We start from the raw sequence: 21,827 nt of genomic DNA, 5'->3' as shown, positions 1-21,827 counted from the left end.
TGACCCAGATAATCACGATGGTGTGATCACTGACCTAGAGCCAGACATCCTGGAATGTGAAGTCAAGTGGGCCTTAGAAAGCATCACTACAAACAAAGCTAGTGGAGGTGATGGAATTCCAGTTTAGCCATTCCAAATCCTGAAAGATGATGCTGTGAAAGTGCTGCACTCAATATGCCAGCAAATTTGGAAAACTCAGCAGTGGCCACAGGACTGGAAAAGGTCAGTTTTCATTCCAATCCCAAAGAAAGGCAATGACAAAGAATGCTCAAACTACTGCACAATTGCACTCATCTCACACGCTAGTAAAGTAATGCTCAAAATTCTCCAAGCCAGGCTTCAGCAATATGTGAACTGTGAACTTCCTGATGTTCAAGCTGGTTTTAGAAAAGGCAGAGGAACCAGAAATCAAATTGGCAACATCCGCTGGATCATGGAAAAAGCAAGAGAGTTCCAGAAAAGCATCTATTTCTGTTTTATTGACTATGCCAAAGCCTTTGACTGTGTGGATCACAAGAAACTGTGGAAAATTCTGAAAGAGATGGGAATACCAGAACACCTGATCTGCCTCTTGAGAAATTTGTATGCAGGTCAGGAAGCAACAGTTAGAACTGGACATGAAACAACAGACTGGCTCCAAATAGGAAAAGGAGTTCGTCAAGGCTGTATATTGTCACCCTATTTATTTAACTTATATGCAGAGTACATCATGAGAAACGCTGGGCTGGAAGAAGCACAAGCTGGAATCAAGATTGCCAGGAGAAATATCAATAACCTCAGATACGCAGATGACACCACCCTTATGGCAGAAAGTGAAGAGGAACTCAAAAGCCTCTTGATGAAAGTGAAAGTGGAGAGTGAAAAAGTTGGCTTAAAGCTCAACATTCAGAAAATGAAGATCATGGCATCCGGTCCTACCACTTCATGGGAAATAGATGGGGAAACAGTGGAAATGGTGTCAGACTTTATTTTTCTGGGCTCCAAAATCACTGCAGATGGTGACTGCAGCCATGAAATTAAAAGACGCTTACTCCTTGGAAGGAAAGTTATGACCAACCTAGATGGCATATTCAAAAGCAGAGACATTACTTTGCCAATAAAGGTTCATCTAGTCAAGGCTATGGTTTTTCCTGTGGTCATGTATGGATGTGAGAGTTGGACTGTGAAGAAGGCTGAGCGCCAAAGAATTGATGCTTTTGAACTGTGGTGTTGGAGAAGACTCTTGAGAGTCCCTTGGACTGCCAGGAGATCCAACCAGTCCATTCTGAAGGAGATCAGCCCTGGGATTTCTTTGGAAGGAATGATGCTAAAGCTGAAACTCCAGTACTTTGGCCACCTCATGCGAAGAGCTGACTCATTGGAAAAGACTCTGATGCTGGGAGGGATTGGGGGCAGGAGGAGAAGGGGACGACAGAGGATGAGATGGCTGGATGGCATCACTGACCTGATGGACGTGGATCTGAGTGATCTCCAGGAGTTGGTGATGGACAGGGAGGCCTGACGTGCTGTGATTCATGGGGTCGCAAAGAGTCGGACACGACTGAGCAACTGATCTGATCTGATCTGATATATTACAGTTTTATTATTATTATTTTTGGCTTGTGGGACCTTAGTTTTCAAAACAGACATTGAACCTGAGCCTCCAGCAGTGAAAGCACAGAATCTTAACCAGTGGACTGCCAGACAATTCCTCATATCATAGTTTTCTTCCTTCCTTCCTTCTCTCCCTCCTTCCCTTTCTCTCTCCCTTTTTCTCTTTCTTTCATGTGATATCTTAATTCTGGGAAATGAAATGAAATGTTAGTTGCTCAGTCGTGTCCGACTCTTTGTGACCCCATGAACTGTAGCCCGCCAGGCTCCTCTGTTCATGGAATTTTCCAGGCAAGAACACTGCAGTGGGTTGCTGTTCCCTCCTCCAAGGGATCTTCCCAACCCAGGGATCCAACCTGGGTCTCCTGCGTCTCCTGGATTGGCAAGTGGGTTCTTTACTGTTGAACCACCTGTGAAGCTTATAATGGGTTACTGGCCTTTATTTTTTTTTTAAATCTCTCTGTATATTGGATGTGTTAAAATTTGGTCACTGATGGATCAATGCTGTGTGTCACTTCAGTTCAGTCGCTCAGTCATGTCCAACTCTTTGCGACCCCATGAACTGCAGCGTGCCAGGCTTCCCCGTCCATAACCAACTCCTGGAGCTTACTCAGACTCGTGTCCATTGAGTCAGTAATGCTGTCCACCCATCTCTGTTGTCCCCTTCTCCTCCCACCTTCAATCTTTCCCAGCATCAGGGTCTTTCAAATGAGTCAGCTCTTCGCATCAGGTGCCCAAAGTATTGGAGTTCCAGCTTCAGCATCAGTCCTTCCAATGAATATTCAGGACTGATTTCCCTTAGGATGGACTGGTTGGATCTCCTTGCTGTCCAAGGGACTCCCAAGAGTCTTCTCCAACACCACAGTTCAAAAGCATCAATTCTTCTGTGCTCAGCTTTCTTTATAGTCCAATTCTCACATCCATACATCACTAGTGGAAAAACCGTAGCTTTGACTAGACGGACCTTTGTTGGCAAAGTAATGTCTCTGCTTTTTAATATGCTGTCTTGGTTGGTCATAGCTTTTCTTCCAAGGAGCAAGCGTCTTTTAATTTTATGGCTGCAGTCACCATCCGCAGTGATTTTGGAGCCCAAGAAAATAAAATCTGCCACTGTTTCCATTGTTTCCCCATCTTTTTGCCATGAAGTGATGGGACTGGATGCCATGATGTTAGTTTTTTGAATGTTGAGTGTTAAGCTAACTTTTAAATTCTCCTCTCTCACTTTCATCAGGAGGCTCTTTGGTTCTTCTTTGCTTTCTGCCATAAGGGTGGTGTCATCTGCATATCTAAGGTTATTGATATTTCTCCTGGCAATCTTGATTACAGCTTGCGCTTCATCCAGCCTTGGATTTCGCATGATGTACTCTGCATATAAGTTACATAAGCAGGATGACAGTATACAGCCTTAACGTACTCCTTTCCCGATTTGGAACCAGTCTGTTGTTCTATGTCCAGTTCTGTTGCTTCTTGACCTGCATACGGATTTCTCAGAGGCAGATTAGGTGGTCTGGTATTCCCATCTCTTGAAGAATTTTCCACAGTTTGTTGTGATCCACACAGTCAGAAGCTTTGGTATAGTCAATAAAGCAGAAGTAGATGTTTTTCTGGAACTCTCTTGCTTCTTCAATGTTCCAGCAGATGTTGGCAATTTGATCTCTGGTTCCTCTGCCTTTTGTAAATCCAGCTTGAACATCTGGAAGTTCACAGTTCATGTACTGTTGAAGCCTGGAGGATTTTGAGCATTACTTTGCTGGCATGTGAGTGCAATTATGTGGTAGTTTGAACATTCTTTGGCATTCCCTTTCTTTGGGATTGGAATGAAAACTGACCTTTTCCAGTCCTGTGGCCACTGCTGAGTTTTCCAAATTTGCTGGCATATTGAGTGTAGCACTTTCACAGCATCATCTTTTAGGATTTGAAATAGCTCAACTGGAATTCCATCGCTTCCACTTGCTTTGTTTGTAGTGATGCTTCTTAAGGCCCACTTGCCTTCTCACTCCAGGATGTCTCACTCTAGGTGAGTGAGCACACCTCGTGGTTATCTGGGTCATGAAGATCTTTTTTGTATAGTTCTTCTGTGTATTCTTGCCACCTGTTCTTAATATCTTCTCCTTCTGTTTGGTCCTTACTGTTTCCGTCCTTTATTGTGCCCATCTTTGCATGAAATGTTCCCTTGGTTTCTCTAATTTTCTTGAAGAGATCTCTAGTCTTTTCTGTTCTATTGTTTTCCTTTTTTTGCATTGATCACTGAGAAAGGCTTTCTTATCTCTCCTTTCTATTCTTTGGAACTTTGCATTCAAATGGGTATATCTTTCCTTTATCCTTTGCCTTTAGCTTCTCTTCTTTTCTCAGCTATTTGTAAGGCCTCCTCAGACAACCATTTTGCCTTTTTGCTTTTCTTTTTCTTGGGGATGGTCTTTATCACTGCCTCCTGCCTTCAATGTCATGAACCTCCATCCATAGTTCTTCAGGCACTGTATCAGATCTAATCCCTTGAATCTATTTGTCATTTCCACTGTATAATCATAAGGGATTTCATTTAGGTCATACCTGAATGGTCTAGTGGTTTTCCCTACTTTCTTCAATTTAAGTCTGAATTTGGTTATAAGGAGTTCATGATCTGAGCCACAGTCAGCTCCTGGTCTTGCTTTTGCTGACTGTGTAGAGTTTCTCCATCCTTGGCTGCAAAGAATATAATCAATCTGATTTTGCTGTTTACCATCTGGTGATGTCCATTTGTAGAGTCTTCTCTTTTGTTGTTGGAAGAGGGCACTTGCTATGACCAGTGTATTCTCTTGTCCCAGGGACAGGGAAGCCTGGTTGGGCTGCTGTCTATGGCGTCACACAGAGTTGGACATGACTGAAGCGACTTAGCAGCAGCAGCAGCCAGGTGTCTCTTGACTTCCTACTTTTGCATTCCAGTCCCCTATAATGAAAAGGACATCTTTTTTAGGTGTTAGTTCTAAAAGGTCTTGTAGGTCTTCATAGGACCATTCAACTTCAGCTTCTTGAGCATTACTGGTTGGGGCATAGGCTTGGATTACTGTGATATTGAATTGTTTGCCTTGAAACGAACAGAGATTATTCTGTTGTTTTTGGGATTGCATCCAAGTACTGCATTTTGGACTTTTTTTCCGACTATAAGTGCTACTCCATTTCTTCTAAGGGAAATGCTGTGTGTAGCTGTAGTTTACTGGGCTGAGAGACCCTTTTATAAGAAAAAGTCTGGATTCATGGTTTTAATATTTGAATGCCAACAGCTTTAAGTCTCCCTTCTACCCGTTCTCTCTCATGTCGGTCTCAAATAGATATGAAAATGACTGGAGAGAAGATGAAAAGGAGGCTGGTTTTGGGTTTCTTCATTGCTTGGGAGGAGGCTGGGGTGTGGGTTCCAGCTCCTGGTTTGAGCATCTGTCCACACCAAAGGAGGGAGCACTTGGGCTTTCTCAAGTGTCCTCTCTCTGAACTTGTTAGCTGTCAGCTTCCCTGTGGGTGAGACAACCACTACTCTCTCTACTGTGTGAAGGCCAAGCCAGGCCAGATCTCTAGCTGTGGGTTTGAGTGTATTGTGCTTTGAAGAAAGGTAATCAGTGAGGAAAAAGAAGAATGAAATGAGAGAATGCCTTTATATCTATAAAATAGCTGACAAGTATGCTTTCAACACAGTTTTTTTAAACTATTTATTTATGGCTGTGCTGGGTTTTTGTTGCTCTTCGTGGGCTTTCTCTAGTTCACAGTGAGCAGGGATTCTAATTGTGGTCGTTTCTCTTGTTGCAGAGCAGAAGCTTTAGGGTGTGTGGACTTCAGTAGTTGCAGCATGTGGACTCAGTAGTTGTGGCTCATGGACTCTAGAGCGAGCATTTAGTAGTTGTGGCACAAGGGCTTAGTTCCTCTGCAGTATGTGGGATCCTCCCAGACCAGAGATTGAACCCATGATGCAGATTCTTGCCCACTGTACCATGAGGGAATTCCCTTAAGACATTTCTGACAAATGTTTGACAAGGTGGCTATATGGATGGCCAACAGTCCTATGTCACCAGTATTTCCAGGGTGCTCAGGGGGAGGAAGCTCATTCATTTATAGGGTACTTGTCTTTGATCCTTTATATATCAACAGAATATAAGTCTGCTTTAGTGTGCATTATAATCCTTTGTTTTAAGGCCAATTAGAAGACTTATAATCACTAAGGAAAGACATTTGACTTTATCAGTTAAGAATAGCATTTAGGGCTTTGACTTGACTAATTTTTGTGTTAGAATTGTGAAACTGTTTTGAGAGCAGAAAGCATAAAAATTTCAATCTCAATAAGGATTGAGGCTAAACATTTTAAGTGCAGTTGGAGCTTGCAGCTATGTAAGATGCAGAATGGAATCATTTCCTGATTTCCATTGATATTGGTGAATTTCCAATGAATAAAATAAGTAGTAATAGGTTCCTGGATACAATTCTTGAAGAGCCACCAAGAGATCTAAAATCTCACTGAAACACTTTCCCATGATGCCTGTCTTATCTGTAGAATGATGAGGGTAGTGGTGTTCATTTTCTTCTTTGTGCTTTGTTTCCTACCATGATTGTGTACTACTTTCACACACCCTTTCATTTAAAATGCTGGACACATTTTTACTTTGAAAATTTTGATATTTTTATCTTTTAAATTTTCAGTAAATTTTGCAGATTTTCAGAAAAATGAAAGAACGTGAACATAATATACTTTTCATGTGATAATAAGTATTATGTCACTACTTCTTTTGCCCTATTCTGATTTACATATTCTTTTAAAAGCTGTTTGTATGCTTTTAGCCACATGATTTGTAGTTGCTTTGATGAATAATTGTTATGTTTGTGGTTATTATATGGTAGGGATGGCTGAATGAAAAAAATGGTAATTCATCTCTACATAAATAAAAAAGCTGCTCTAGGTAAGTAATTAATGATTTATTTAAACAATGGCTCTTGACAGGTTCTGTTGCCAAAAACTTCTTCACCAAATCAAAACTTTCCATTCCAGAACTCTCCTATATATGGTAAGTACAATTAATGCTTTGTAGTTTCATACTGTTATCCATAGCTATCCCTTAGCTCCTACTTTTGCATTTTAAAGCAATAATGTTTTGAAGTTTTAAAAACAATGTGAGAATATGAATAGAACTTAAATTATTGTTGCTGTGAAGATTAAGTTATTATATGAAAAGTGCAATGAATAGTGTCTGGAATGTATTATTCACTATTTTGATCATTTAAAAAGTAATTTCCTGATTAGTATCCTCACCTAGATGCCTTTTAAATATAAGCAGTTGTGTGAGCATATGAGAATTTCCATCTTGTGTATTTTCGGATTTTTCTACTTCATGTGCTGCACATAACTAGAAAACCTTGAAAAGCTATTCTTTATAATATTTTATGAGGCCAGGTGAACAGAAGGTCCACAGATATTTTGGAATTAAGTTAAATTTGACTATTCTTGCTGCCTCTGAGTTTCATAAATTTGGCTTGTGTTTATCAGCTGGACCCTGGCTCAGACTTACAGCTATGGTGCGCTCTGTACCTTGCTGCCGTGCCAGCTGCATCCCTGGCTCTAGAAGGGCTTCACAGCCTGGTCCAGATGGCTCTGTTTGCTTTTAGGAAAGCGTTTGGTGCCTCTATAAGCTCCTGGCTGTGTGTAGGCTGTTCTTCCTCGAGACTGAGTGGGAGGCCATGCTGCTATAAATATATAATTAAAGTATTGGAATATTTATGTAAAACTTTTAAAATGAGGATTTACAAAAAATTATAGTAGGATTTAAAATTGTTTGTCATGTTTTGTGCATTATATTGAAAAACTATTCCATTGACACTTGTAAATGCTACTGTATCTGGGATCCTGAGCTGGCTTTCGGTTCTTCAGCAATATATTCTAACATTAAAGACAAATGGCAAACCTTATTAGGCTTTAAATCTTGGGGAAAAAGAAGTTATCATTTTGTAAAGAATACAGTCTGTTTCGGCAGAATTTCCAGTCTTAACATTATCGGCATGAGGGTTCCTATCTTTTTGTTGAGACATATCCACAGAAGCTTTGTGGGCTTCTCTCCACCCATTGTTTAAAAAAAAAATCCCTGGTTCCTTATCCTGGGGGGCTGGTATTTTCTGAATATTCCAAGGAGAGTTAGGTGTGAGGTTCCAAAGGAAAGTTCCAGAGCTTACCTTCCATGGTTTTTCTTTCAAGTAGAAAAAATATACCTTCTCTCTCTGCTTGTCCTAACACAGGCATATTTGTCTCTGTATGTCTAAGAGACTGGTTGAGCTTATGGGGTCTTAGTTGTTTTGGCAAATAGGTCTCTGCTTTTCAGTGGAAAACAATGACTGAAGCAAAAATAAGCCTTTTCAAGCCTCTCCCTTTCTTACTTTCATCTCATCTGGTTCCAGCCTTCCCTAGTTGCTATTTTTATCTGAAAACATAATTCAACAAGTATTTACTGAGCTTATTTGTATTTTTCCAGGAGAGAATTTTTCAAGCAAATTTTTGATACAACATTTGTGTGACTTGAAAAGTTCAAGGTTTTTCCTTAAAGCTGAAAAATGAAGTGCTTGTATCTGAGTTTGGGTAATTGAGTAATGGTCAGGACACTGGTGAAAGGGCAGGGGCAGCCCTTCCTCCAACTATTTCAGGTGCCAGCCTTGGGCACTTCACACCAGGCATTTATTGAATGAGTGCCAACTAACTGTGAAATTGTGGGCATCCTGTTCCTTTTTATCCCATAGTTTTTTGATTGTGCATTCTCTTAGAAAAACAGATCTACTGGAGAACTTGAAGACTAAATTTTTATTTATAAAATGCTACTCATGCTAGTGGTATTGATTTTTCTTCCTCTGTGTGGCCTCTTGAGATTTTTTATGAGTTTGGGGGATCCTGCAGGGCCACCACCAGGGAGCCTAGGAGTTGTGTTTGCATGTTTGAGGCTGAGCAACTTTCCCTCTGAGCCCCATGTTAGGTGCTCATGATATCTGCTATATTTAGGGAACTGAGTGATGCCGACTGCGATGGAGCCCTGACCCTGCCAGAGTTCTGTGCTGCATTTCATCTCATTGTGGCCCGAAAGAACGGCTACCCGCTGCCTGAGGGCCTGCCTCCAACTCTGCAGCCAGAGTACCTGCAAGCAGGTAAGGCCTGGTCATAAATCCCAAACCTTAGGTGTTTCCCATCCTGACCTTATAAGAAAGTTTTGTTTTTTAAGATGATGTCCACATACTTTGAGGAGTTCTTTGTATCTATAGTTACTGTCTTTAGCTGGTATTAGACTCACAGCTTATCATGTGAGTCATAGGGATGATCTGGGTAAGTGTGAGTACTGTCTGGATGGATTTAAACCAAGGTCACTTCAGTTCAGTTCAGTCGCTCAGTCATGTCCAACTCTTTGCGACCCCATGAGCTGCAGCATGCCAGGCCTCCCTGTCCAACACCAACTCCCGGAGCCCACCCAAACTCATATCCATTGAGTCGGTGATGCTATCCAACCATCTCATCCTCTGTTGTCCCCTTCTCTTCCTACCCTCAATCTTTCCCAGCATCAGAGTTTTTTCAAATGAGTCAGCTCTTTGCATCTTTCATAAAAATTGTGGACCAGGTAACTCCTGAACCCCCAGCTGATAAAAACATGAAGAGGAAGATCTTCCTTTAGAGCCAGTGCTGACTTGGCATCTTCAAGCCAATTCTGGTGTCCCCAAGTGACCTTAGGTAATGGAATGGACTAGGATTCTTGAACCTAATGAAAAAGTTTAAAAATTCCACGCAGTAAAATGTATGAAAGGCTGTTATCTTAAAGGTACACTTAATTTTTTTCATATGTATCTACCCATATAACTGCAATCAGATGAAAGATACAGAACGTTCTAGCATGCCAGAAAGTTGGAATAGAACTCTCTTTGTCTTTTTCATTAATTAACAGCAATCCCCAATTCTCTGGAAAGGAAAGAGTTACGGTGAGTCCAACATTTGTATTAACTTCTTTGGAAGATTGAAAAAATTGGTAGTGTCTTTTGACCATTCAAAGCAGTGGGCTGATTTCTGATATGAATTCTATTACTCACAGAAGTATAGCTTCCTTTGAAAGAAACAGCTGTCCAGAAATAGCTGGTAGTTTCAATAGCAATTCTCACTTTTTAGGGAGGATCTCTAAAACATGATAGCTTAGTCATTGATGATTATTGGCAAGAGGGAACCAGTGTCTAAAGAAAATGTGATTAGTCATTAATAGAGCATAAATTTTGTGGTTAGATTATCTTGTCTTGTCCCTTCCTCATAAAGGCATGAGATTCAAAGTGACCAGTTACTTATCTAAGTCAGTGTTGAGATCACTGACTCTTAAATATTAATAAAAAGTCTGTCATTCTGTGGTAGGTACTAATGAGTGGAGGCTCAACCAAAGGGAAGAGTGTCTGGTGCCAGGGACAGGTAGAAAAATTGGAGGAAGCATGACCCATAGGATCATGACCAGAGGTCCTCAGAAAATGTATGAAGGGGAGGGTTCACAGAGCAAATGCAACTACATATTTCAGAACTTGGACTTTGCTTATAGCAGTTGCTTTCTGACACCAGTGGACTGTAACTCCAGCCTGCTTCCTTTCCTTACAGGCTTGGGGAGACTGTCAGGAGTCCCTAGGAACTAGTTTGCAAGTGAGCAGCATTGATACACTGCTTATTTCCTCTTCAGTGTCTCTCTCTATGTCCCTTTCTCTGTCTCACTCTCCCCTCTCTCATTCCATTTTGGGTTTTTTTTCTTTATTTAAATTGGAGGCTAATTACTTTACAATATTGTGATGGTTTTTGCCATACATTCACATGAATCAGCCATGGGTGTACATGTGTTCCCCATCCTGATCCTCCCTCCCACCTCCCTCCCCATCCCATCCCTCACGGTCATCCCAGTGCACCAGCCCTGAGCACCCTGTCTCATGAATTGAATCTGGAGTAGCGATCTATTTCACATATGATAATATACATATTTCAATGCTATTCTCTCAAATCATCCCACCCTCGCCTTCTCCCACAGAGTCCAAAAATCTGTTCTTTACATCTGTGTCTCTTTTGCTGTCTCGCATATACGGTCATTGTTACCATCTTTCTAAATTCCATATATCTGTGTTAATACACTGTATTGGTATTTTTCTATCTGACTTACTTCGCTCTGTATAATAGGCTCCAGTTTCATCCACCTCATTAGAACTGATTCAAATGCATTCTTTTTAATAGCTGAGTAATATTCCACTGTGAATATGTACCACAGCTTTCTTATCCATTCGTCTGCCGCTGGACATCTAGGTTGCTTCCATGTCCTGCCTATTGTAAACAGTGCTGTGATGAACATTGGGGTACACATGTCCCTTTCAATTCTGGTTTCCTTGGAGTGTATGTCTAGCAGTGGGATTGCTGGGTCTTATGGCAGTTCTATTTCCAGTTTTTTAAGGAATCTCCACACTGTTCTCCATAGTGGCTGTACTAGTCTGCATTCCCACCAACAGTGTAAGAGGGTTCCTTATTCTCCGCACCCTCTCCAGCATTTATTGTTTGTAGACTTTTCGATAGCAGCCATTCTGACCGGCGTGAGATGGTACCTCATTGTGGTTTTGATTTGCATTTCTCTGATAATGAGTGATGTTGAGCATCTTTTCATGTGTTTGTTAGCCACCTGTATGGCTTCTTTGGAGAAATGTCTATTTAGTTCTTTGGCCCATTTTTTGATTGGGTCATTTATTTTTCTGGAATTGAGCTGCAGGAGTTGCTTGTATATTTTTGAGATTAATTTTTTGTCCATTGCTTCATTTGCTATTACTTTCTCCCATTCTGAAGGCTGTCTTTTCTCCTTGCTTATAGTTTCCTTCGTTGTGCAAAAGCTTTTAAGTTTAATTAGGTCCCATTTGTTTATTTTTGTTTTTATTTCCATTAGTCTGGGAGGTGGGTCATAGAGGATACTGCTATGATTTATGTTGGAGAGTGTTTTGTCTATGTTTTCCTCTAGGAGTTTTATAGTTTCTGGTCTTACATTTAGATCTTTAATCCATTTTGAGTTTATTTTTGTGTATGGTGTTAGAAAGTGTTCTAGTTTCATTCTTTTACAAGCGGTTGACCAGTTTTCCCAGTACCACTTGTTAAATAGATTGTCTTTTCTCCATTATATATTATTGCCTCCTTTGTCAAAGATAAGGTATCCATAGGTGTGTGGATTTATCTCTGGGCTTTCTATTTTGTTCCATTGATCTACATTTCTGTCTTTGTGCCAGTACCACACTGTCTTTGTAGCTATACTACAAAACATCACTGACTGATTCTTTGTAGTATAGCCTGAAGTTGGGCAGGTTGATTCCTCCAGTTCCATTCTTCTTTCTCAAGATTGATTTGGCTATTCAAGGTTTTTTGTATTTCCATACAAATTGTGAAATTATTTGTTCTAGTTCTCTGAAAAAAACTGTTGGTAGCTTGATAGGGACTGCATTGAATCTATAGATTGCTTTGGGTAGTATACTCATTTTCACTATATTGATTCTTCTGATCCATGAACATGGTATATTTCTCCATCTATTTGTGTCATCTTTGATTTCTTTCATCAGTGTTTTATAGTTTTCTATGTATAGGTCTTTTGTTTCTTTAGGTAGATTTATTCCTAAGTATTTTATTCTTTTCATTGCAATGGTGAATGGAATTGTTTCCTTAATTTCTCTTTCTGTTTTCTCATTGTTGGTATATAGGAATGCAAGGGATTTCTGTGTGTTAATTTTTTATCCTGCAACTTTACTATATTCATTGATCAGCTCTAGTAATTTTCTGGTGGAGTCTTTAGAGTTTTCTATGTAGAGGATCATGTCATCTGCAAACAGTGAGAATTTGACTTCTTCTTTTCCAATCCTTTTATTTCTTTTGCTTCTCTGATTGCTGTGGCTAAAACTTCCAAAACTGTGTTGAATAGTAGTAGTGAGAGTGGGCACCCTTGTCTTGTTCCTGATTTTAGGGGAAATGCTTTCAATTTTTCACCATTGGGTATAATGTTTGCTGTGGGTTTGTGATATATGGCTTTTATTATGTTGAGGTATGTTCCTTCTATGCCTGCTTTCTGGAGGGTTTTTTTTTTTTAATCATAAATGGATGTTGAATTTTGTCAAAGGCTTTCTCTGCATCTATTGAGGTAATCATATGGCTTTTATTTTTCAATTTGTTAATGTGTATCACATTGATTGATTTGCGAATATTGAAGAATCCTTGCATCCCTGGGATAAAGCCCACTTGGTCATGATGTATGATCTTTTTAATATGTTGTTGGATTCTGTTTGCTAGAATTTTGTTAAGGATTTTTGCATCTATGTTCATCAGTGATATTGGCCTGTAGTTTTCTTTTTTTGTGGCACCTTTGTCTGGTTTTTATAAAGAAAGCTGAGTGTCAAAGAATTGATGCTTTTGAACTGTGGTGTTGGAGAAGACTCTTCAGAGTCCCTTGTACTGCAAGGAAATCCAACCAGTCCATCCTAAAGGAGATCAGTCCTGGGTGTTCATTGGAAGGACTGATGTTGAGGCTGAAACTCCAATACTTTGGCCACCTGATGCAAAGAGCTGAGTCATTGGAAAAGACCCTGATGCTGGGAAAGATTGAGGGCAGGAGGAGAAGGGTTTGACAGAGGTTGATATGGTTGGATGGCATCATCGACTTGATGGACATGGGTTTGGGTAGACTCCTGGAATTGGTGATGGACAGGGAGGCCTGGCGTACTGTGTGGTTCATGGGGTCACAAAGAGTAGGACACAACTGAGTGACTGAACTGAACTGAACTGTCTGGTTTTGTTATTAGGGTTATGGTGGTCTCATAGAATGGGTTTGAAAGTTTGCCTTCCTCTGCAGTTTTCTGGAAGAGTTTGAGTAGGATAGGTGTTAGCTCTTCTCTAAATTTTTGGTAGAATTCAGCTATGAAGCCATCTGGTCCTGGGCTTTTGTTTTTTGGAAGATTTCTGATTACAGTTTCGATTTCTGTGCTTGTGATAGATCTGTTAAGATTTTCTATTTCTTCCTGGTTCAGTTTTGGAAAGTTACACTTTTCTAAGAATTTGTCCATTTCTTCCAAGTTGTCCATTTTATTGGCATATAGTTGTTGATAGTAGTCTCTTATGATCCTTTGTATTTCTGTGTTGTCTGTTGTGATGTTTCCATTTTCATTTCTAATTTTGTTCATTTGATTCTTCTCCCTTGTTTTCTTGATGAGTCTGGCTAATGGTTTGTTTATTTGTCTTCTCAAAGAACCAGCTTTTAGCTTTGTTGATTTTGGCTGTGGTCTCCTTGTTTCTTTTGCATTTATTTCTGCCCTAATTTTTATAATTTCTTTCCTTCTACTAACCCTGGGGTGCTTCATTTCTTCTTTTTCTAGTTGCATTAGGTGTAAAGTTAGGTAATTTATTTGATTTCTCTCCTGTTTCTTGGGTAGGCTTGTATTGCTATGAACCTTGCCCTTAGCACTGCTTTTACTGAATCCCATAGGTTTTGGGTTGTTGTGTTTTCATTTTCATTCATTTGTACACATATTTTGATTTCTTTTTTGATTTCTTCTGTGATTTGTTGGTTATTCAGAAATGTGTTGTTTAGCCTCCATATGTTTATATTTTTAATAGTTTTTTTTCCTGTAGTTGACATCTCATCTTACCACATTGTGATCAGAAAAGATGCTTGAGATGATTTCAGTTTTTTTGAATTTACCAAGGCTAGATTTATGGTCCAGGATGTGATCTGTCCTGAAGAAGGTTCTGTGTGCACTTGAGAAAAAGGTGAAATTCATTGTTTTGGGGTGAAATGTCCTGTAGATATCAATCAGGTCTAACGGTCCATCATATCATTTAAAGTTTGTGTTTCCTTGTTAATTTTCTGTTTAGTTGATCTATCCATAGGTGTGAGTGGGGTATTAAAATCTCCCACTATTATTGTGTTACTGTTAATTTCCCCTTTCATACTTGTTAGCATTTGCCTTACATACTGCAGTGCTCCTATGTTGGGTGTATATATATTTATAATTGTTATATGTTCTTCTTGGTTTGATCCTTTGATCATTATGTAGTGTTCTTCTTTGTCTCTTTTCATGGCCTTTATATCAAAATCTATTTTATTTGATATGAGTATTGCTACTTCTGCTTTCTTTTGGTCTCCATTTGCATGAAATATCTTTTTCCAGCCCTTCACTTTCAGTCTGTATGTGTCCCTAAGTTTGAGGTGGGTCTCTTGTAGACAGCATATATAGGGGTCTTGTTTTTGTATCCATTCAGCCAGTCTTTGTCTTTTGGTTGGGGCATTCAACCCATTTACATTTAAGGTAATTATTGATGAATATGATCCCATTGCCATTTACTTTGTTGTTTTGAGTTTGAGTTTATAAACCTTTTCTGTGTTTCCTATCTAGAGAAGATCCTTTAGCATTTGTTGAAGAGTTGGTTTAGTGGTGCAGAATTCTCTCAGCTTTTGCTTGTCTATAAAGCTTTTGATTTCTCCTTGATATTTGAATGAGATCCTTGCTGGGTACAGTAATCTGAGTTGTAGGTTTTTCTCTTTCATCACTTTAAGTATGTCCTACCATTCCCTTCTGGCTTGAAGAGTTTCTGTTGAAAGATCAGCTGTTATCCTTATGGGGATACCCTTGTGAGTTATTTGTTGTTTTTCCATTGCTGCTTTTAATATTTGTTCTTTGTGTTTGATCTTCATTAATTTGATTAATATATGTCTTGGGGTGTTTTGCCTTGGGTTTATCCTGTTTGGGACTCTCTGGGTTTCTTGGACTTGGGTGGCTATTTCCTTCCCCATTTTAGGGAAGTTTTCAATTATTATCTCCTCAAGTATTTTCTCATGGCCTTTCTTTTTGTCTTCTTCTTGATAGAAGAAGGAGGAGGGAGATAGAGGTGACCAGGAGGAGAAGAGGTTGAATCAAAAGGGGAGAGAGCAGTCTAGCCAGTAATCAATGCCCTGTTTGTGCTCCACAGTCTGGAATACTCAGAGAGGTTCATGGAGTTCCACAGAGAAGAGAAGAGGGTGGAAGGAGATAGAGGTGACCAGAAGGAGATAGAGGTGACCAGGAGGAGAGGAGGGGGAGTCAAAAGGAGAGAGACCAGTCTAGCCTGTGATCAGTTCCCTAAGTGTTCTCCACAGCCCAGACTACCCAAAGAGATTCACAGAGTTGGGTAGAGAAGAGAAGAGGGAGGGAGGAGATAGAGGTGACCTGGGGGAGAAAAAGGAGAGTCAAAAGGGAAAAGAGCAATCAAGCCAGTAATCACACTCCTGAGTAAAAATGGGTACTGAAGATTGGATTCTTAAAGGTACAGAATTGATAACAAATACCAAAAAGCAAAGATTAAAAATCTAGAGTAGAGGATAGACTCAAAAATACAGTATTAAAAAAAATTGCAAAAGTTATAAAAAATATTAAATTTGCTTTAAAATAGTCTTTTTTTTTGCAAGGTAATAGGTTTTAAAAATGAAAATGAAAGGAATAATAAAGAACTTAAAACTAAAAAAATTTTTAAAATTAAAAATGATAATAGTAAAATATATCTACGAATTTCTCTGGAGCTGTTGAGGGCAGTGTGGGGTCAGTTCAGTTTCACATAGTTCCTTGTTCCAGCTTATACTTCTTCTCAAGGTCTATAGATCCCTTCCAATGTAGCCAGTGCTAACTACAGGGTTTTAATATGTTGCACCTGTCACTTACAAAGCGGTTCCCTCTTCTTTGTTTATTTTGTCTTCCTCTGTTTGCAAGTCTCTTCAGTATCTCACTTCCGCCCTGACACAAGGGGGCAAAGGTGGTCATTTATTTAGGCTCACTTGTTCATTTGTGCTGTGGGGAGGGAGGAACACTGCAAGCAAATATCACTGGCATGTGTGGGGAGTACTCACAGTGGCTGGGCCACACTGGGTTTGCCCCTGCTCTCGGCATGTGTGCTTTCCTGGTCTACACTACTGAGGCTCCAGGTTGCTCTGCAGGTGAACTATCTAAGGCGGGCCCTGTGTTGTGTTCACTTCCCAGGTCTAAGCCGCTCAGGTTCAGGTTCTTGGGTACTCCACAAAGGCACAGACTGGTTGGGCCTGCATTTTGTGCCCTTCCCAGGTCTGAGCAGCTCAGGCGACCAGGCGCTTGGCGAGTGCACTCTCCCCAGGTGGGGCGGTGCATCTTATCACCTCCACGGTCATGGCTGGTCAGTTTCCCAGTGCTCAGTGGGAGCGCTGTCTCAGGTGTGCCATGCGTCTCCTCTGGGGAGCTGATCTCTGGCGGATGTCAACTGTCCAGGATCCCAGGTAGACTTGGTTAGCAACTGGGAACCTGCTCGCAGTTTGATAGAGGATGCTGTCTCTGGGGCCGAGTTTGCCCCTTTCCTTCCAGCTCTGGCTGGCACCTGCCTGCCTCCCTGTCTCTGGCGGGGATGGGCCAGTCCACTGCCGGCTAGCTCTCCTCTGGTATTTGCTCAGTTCTTTGTTTTGTGAGTGGCCTGGCAGTGCCTTAGGTTAGAGCTTTTTGTGGGAAAGTTCTCTCTCTCTCTTTCCTCTTTTTTTTCCTTCTCTCTCTCTGGCTATCCCACAGTTTGGGTTGCTATCTCATGTTAGCTGCCTCAGATTGCCCTCAGGGCATTCAGGACCAGTCCTTACCCTAAGCACTGCAGCCCATGCCTGCCTGTTCAGCCCCTACTTGCTGGTGGCAGACGCAAGCATGTGGGCTACTTCTCCACTGGAACTTGCAGTTAGGCGCTTAATCTGTGGGTTTTATTTATTTTTTCCTCCCAGTTACGTTGCCCTCTGGTCTTCCCTGGTGGCTCAGAGGTTAAAGCATCTGCCTGTAACGCGGGAGACCCGGGTTTGATCCCTGGGTCAGGAAAATCCCCTGGAGAAGGAAATGGCAACCCACTCCAGTACTCTTGCCTGGAGAATCCCATGGATGGAGGAGCCTGGTAGGCTATAGTCCATAGGGTCTCAAACAGTCAGACACGACTGAGCAACTTCACTTTAGCGACTTCACTTTATGTTGCCCTCTGAGATTCCAAAACTCCCCACAGACCCACCAGTGAGAGGGTTTCCTGGTGTTTGGAAACTTCTGTTTTACGACTCCCTCCTTGGGATGGGTATCCATCCCTAACTTTTTTGTCTCTCTTTTTATCTTTTATATTTTGTCCTACCTCGTTTCGAAGACAATGGGCTGCCTTTCTGGGTGCCTGGTGTCCTCCGCCAGCATTCAGAAGTTGTTTTGTGGAATTTGCTCAGCGTTCGAATGATCTTTCGATGAATTTGTGGGGGAGAAAGTGGTCTCCCCGTCCTATTCCTCCATCTTCCATTTTGGGGTTTTGATGAATGTGGTTTCCTTGTTTTTATGTGATGTGGCCATGGAACCTAGGCCACGTGTCATGACTCCTTGTTTGAACCCTGCTGCCGCACACCAATTTGTTTGTGACCTTTTATGGAGCATGCATTTATATAGAAAAAATGGTAGAATCTATCACATACCCTTCAATTAAATAAAAATTGCCCATCATTTCCAGTTTGTGGTATTAATCTTAAATAATAATTATATAGTTCTAGCAAAAATCATGAGAGACCTCATAAAACCCCATCAAACATAGTGATAGTAAAAGGTTTAGTAGTTAACTTTTAAATGGTTTATCACCCTTGTTTATTTTTGTATTTGATTCAAGAAAATGGCCAGAAGTATTGAGGTCTTCTCTATGCTTTTAGACTTTGAAAAATATGACTGGTCCTATTCATTTTGAGGGTTCATTTTTATGAGACCAAATTTAAATTTTTAAAAAACTTAGCTCTTGTTTCAAAAGAGCTAATCAGATTGATCTCTATTTGGTCTTGAAAACAAATTAATCCAGTCTTCAATAACATTGGTGAAGAGTGTAAATTTGGTTGATACCATTGTGCATTCATAAATATATAAACTTGTTTTCAATAAAGTAATGAAACAAGAACTGTTGTATCTCATTCCCCCCATCTGCCAACAGTGAAAATTAACAGGCAGAATTGGAAGGAGACTTTGGATTATTTGGTGGCTTACTTATGGGTTTTTGGATATTTTTATGTCTAGGTGACTGGGTGGATTTTGGTATAGATTTTTAGCCTATAATTTGTCAAAAGTACTTACTGGTTATGTCCTATGTCAGAGGCACTGTGTTATTCTCTGTGGTCAGAGTGCTATATACAAGAGAGTTCTTACCATCATAGGACTTAGAGACAGTTGGAGAATGGATGACTGTAGGGAGGACTTCCTTAAGTGTTTGCACTTAAATGTGAAGGGTGAGCTAAGGGCACTGCAGGTGAAGAAGGGGGAAGACTGGGCTCTGGGCACAGGGGACAGCAGGTATGCTCCAGTGTCCCTCTCTGATAGGGAGTTTGGAGCGGGGAGTCATGTGAATTTCAGGTCATGGTGGCTGGAGTGCAGAGAGCCAGACCCTGAGGATATGGCTATAGAGGAAGCTGGGGAATAGATCATGGGCAATGATGATGTGTTTGAAGCAGGGAAGGGACACAATCAGATTTGCTGTTTGAGACGGTCATGCTGATTGCTGAACTGAGAGCAGGTTTTGAGGATGAAGGGTGGAAACTGAAGAGCGGATCATGGTAGAGTGGATCACAGCCATGGGAGGCTGGCACTGGGAAGTGACAGTGGAGGAGGAGACATGAGGACTTGCAGGAGAGAGATTTAGCAGTGAATGCATGGCCTTGGTAGTTTTTGAAAGTGTTAGCTTTCTACGAAGCTTGACTCTTTGATAAGGCATCAGTGTGTAATTGTAGCCAGGTCACTGGTCAGCTAGAAAGAGAAATCTTATCTTGGTTAAAACTCCTCTTGGGGCTGGATTGAGGGACAGTACAAACTTGGAAACATGTTTTGCTGAGTTTTGTTTGTTTTTTCTTTTTTTACCAAGGAAAGGGTGAGACGACTTGGTATAGTCAGAAAAATCACTGGGGCTCAAGATTTGTCCCACCTGCTATCAGTGAAACACAGACCAGAGGAAGCAGGGGAACAATCTAAGGTGCTTGTGCTCAGCTGCATGTGGCAGCTCTTTCTTAGTGGGCACTACTTTACCAGGAGGGAAGTTGGCATTTCAAACCCTGGTGCTGATGGGAGGGTGAGAAAGGATTAAAAATAACACCAGTCCATGTTTTAACATTTGATTAACAATATTTTTAAAAACATGCCATTAAAATTTTGATTTCTTAATAGCTGGTCTTGACAAACTTGATTTGTAGCTTCTGTTTACTGTCTACCCCAGTCTGCCTTTCCTCTTTGGAATATTGACAATTTCCTAAGCTGTTGAGACATTTCTTTTTTACTTACTTTGTGACAAAAGTGGTGAAACAGGATCTGCTTCTAAGAAATAGTGTGAGTGTTCAGTGTTAGCTTACTAGGTAGCATGATTTTTCTTATGCTGATCCACTCATCTACATGGCAAACAACTGCTGTCTCTGCACTTACTATGTTGGAATACACCCATAATGTGATTCTTATTTCATTGTTATAAATCAGTAAGAACTTGTGCTCTTACTTTTGTTATTCCTGCTAATCAAAAGAAATGAGTAGTTCATAAAATTTTCTTCAGCACACAGCATTGTAAGATCTTGTCTATTTACTTCCAATAGTAATAGCTAAAATGCAGTATTTCCTCAGTTAATGTTTATGGTACGCAAACTATCACCATAGTTCAGTTCAGTTCAGTTCAGTCAGTTCAGTCGCTCAGTCATGTCCGACTTTTTGCGACCCCATGAATCGCAGCATGCCAGGCCTCCCTGTCCATCACCAACTCCTGGAATTTGCCCAAACTCATGTCCATCGAGTTGGTGATGCGATCCAGCCATCTCATCCTCTGTCGTCCCCTTCTCCTCCTGCCCCCAATCCCTCCCAGCATCAGGGTCTTTTCCAATGAGTCAACTCTTCGCATGAGGTGGCCAAAATATTGGAGTTTCAGCTTCAACATCAGTCCTTCCAATGAACACCCAGGACTGATCTCCTTTAGGATGGACTGGTTGGATCTCCTTGCAGCCCAGGGAACTCTCAAGAGTCTTGTCCAAGACCACAGTTCAAAAGCATCAATTCTTTGGCACTCAGCCTTCTTCACAGTCCAACTCTCACATCCATACATGACCACTGGAAAAACCATAGCCTTGACTAGATGGACCTTTGTTGGCAAAGTAATGTCTCTGCTTTTGAATATGCTATCTAGGTTGGTCATAACTTTCCTTCCAAGGAGTAAGCGTCTTTTAATTTCATGGCTGCAGTCACCATCTGCAGTGATTTTGGAGCCCCCAAAAATAAAGTCTGACACTGTTTCCACTGCTTCCCCATCTATTTCCCATGAAGTGATGGGACCAGATGCCATGATCTTCATTTTCTGAATGTTGAGCTTTAAGCCAACTTTTTCACTCTCCTCTTTCACTTTCGTCAAGAGGCTTTTTAGTTCCTCTTCACTTTCTGCCATAAGGGTGGTGTCATCTGCTTATCTGAGGTTATTGATATTTCTCCCAGCAATCTTGATTCCAGCTTGTGCTTCTTCCAGCCCAGCGTTTCTCATGATGTACTCTGCATATAGTTACTGCCATTTAAATATGTTGCTAGTATCATAGTTAAAATGGAAGTATTGTGATACTGATGGTTAAGGTGGAAAATGACTTCTGTGTTCTTAATATAACTTGAAATGCTGACAGCATGGACTCTCCAGCAGGACTGCTGGCAGTTGAAGTTCCTGTTCTTCATTTACTGGCTCTTTGACATTGACTGAAGTGCTTCACTTCACTGTTTCTTAGTTTTATTGTATGTAGAGTAGACATGGTAGAAGTACCAGCTTGTATATGTAAAAACATGAAATACTACCTCAGCGTGATGAGTGCCATCTCTAGTATAGGAGCTGGCTGATTTTGTTGTTCTATTTATGAAGCACAGAAAAGCTGCAAGGAAACAATGATCACTATGACTAAAGTATATATTCTTATGTATTCTTTTTATTTCTTTTTAGCCTTTCCTAAGCCCAAGTGGGAGTGTGCGTTATTTGATTCTTATTCTGAGTCAATACCAGCAAACCAACAACCCCGTGATTTGAATCGGATGGAGGTAAAAAATCATCATATGTTAGTAAGTAAGGATGTGTGTACACCTAAATCCGTTAGCTCATGTTCTTTACAAACTCTGGAAAATCTGCTTTCATAACGTTTTCTCTTCATACTTAGTACTTTGAAGCTCAGCATTTCAGATTTAGACACCAG

The 21,827-nt window shown here is 40.7% G+C and overlaps 1 protein-coding gene across 3 annotated transcripts in view; it reads left to right on the top strand.

The window, feature by feature from the left end:
• The window catches only part of REPS2 (RALBP1 associated Eps domain containing 2), a 245,457-nt gene that overhangs the window by 106,428 nt on the left and 117,202 nt on the right, over positions 1-21,827 (top strand). For all 3 annotated transcript variants that reach the window (XM_070784250.1, XM_070784249.1, XM_070784251.1), the window contains 3 exons: positions 6,551-6,614; positions 8,588-8,730; positions 21,581-21,675. In XM_070784250.1, coding sequence (XP_070640351.1) covers positions 6,551-6,614; positions 8,588-8,730; positions 21,581-21,675 — 302 coding nt within the window. The remainder of the gene's footprint in view (positions 1-6,550; positions 6,615-8,587; positions 8,731-21,580; positions 21,676-21,827) is intronic.

Source organism: Bos indicus, chromosome X, assembly GCF_029378745.1.
Source record: "Bos indicus isolate NIAB-ARS_2022 breed Sahiwal x Tharparkar chromosome X, NIAB-ARS_B.indTharparkar_mat_pri_1.0, whole genome shotgun sequence".
Lineage (NCBI taxonomy): Eukaryota > Metazoa > Chordata > Mammalia > Artiodactyla > Bovidae > Bos > Bos indicus.
This window is presented reverse-complemented; position numbering and strand designations above follow the sequence as displayed.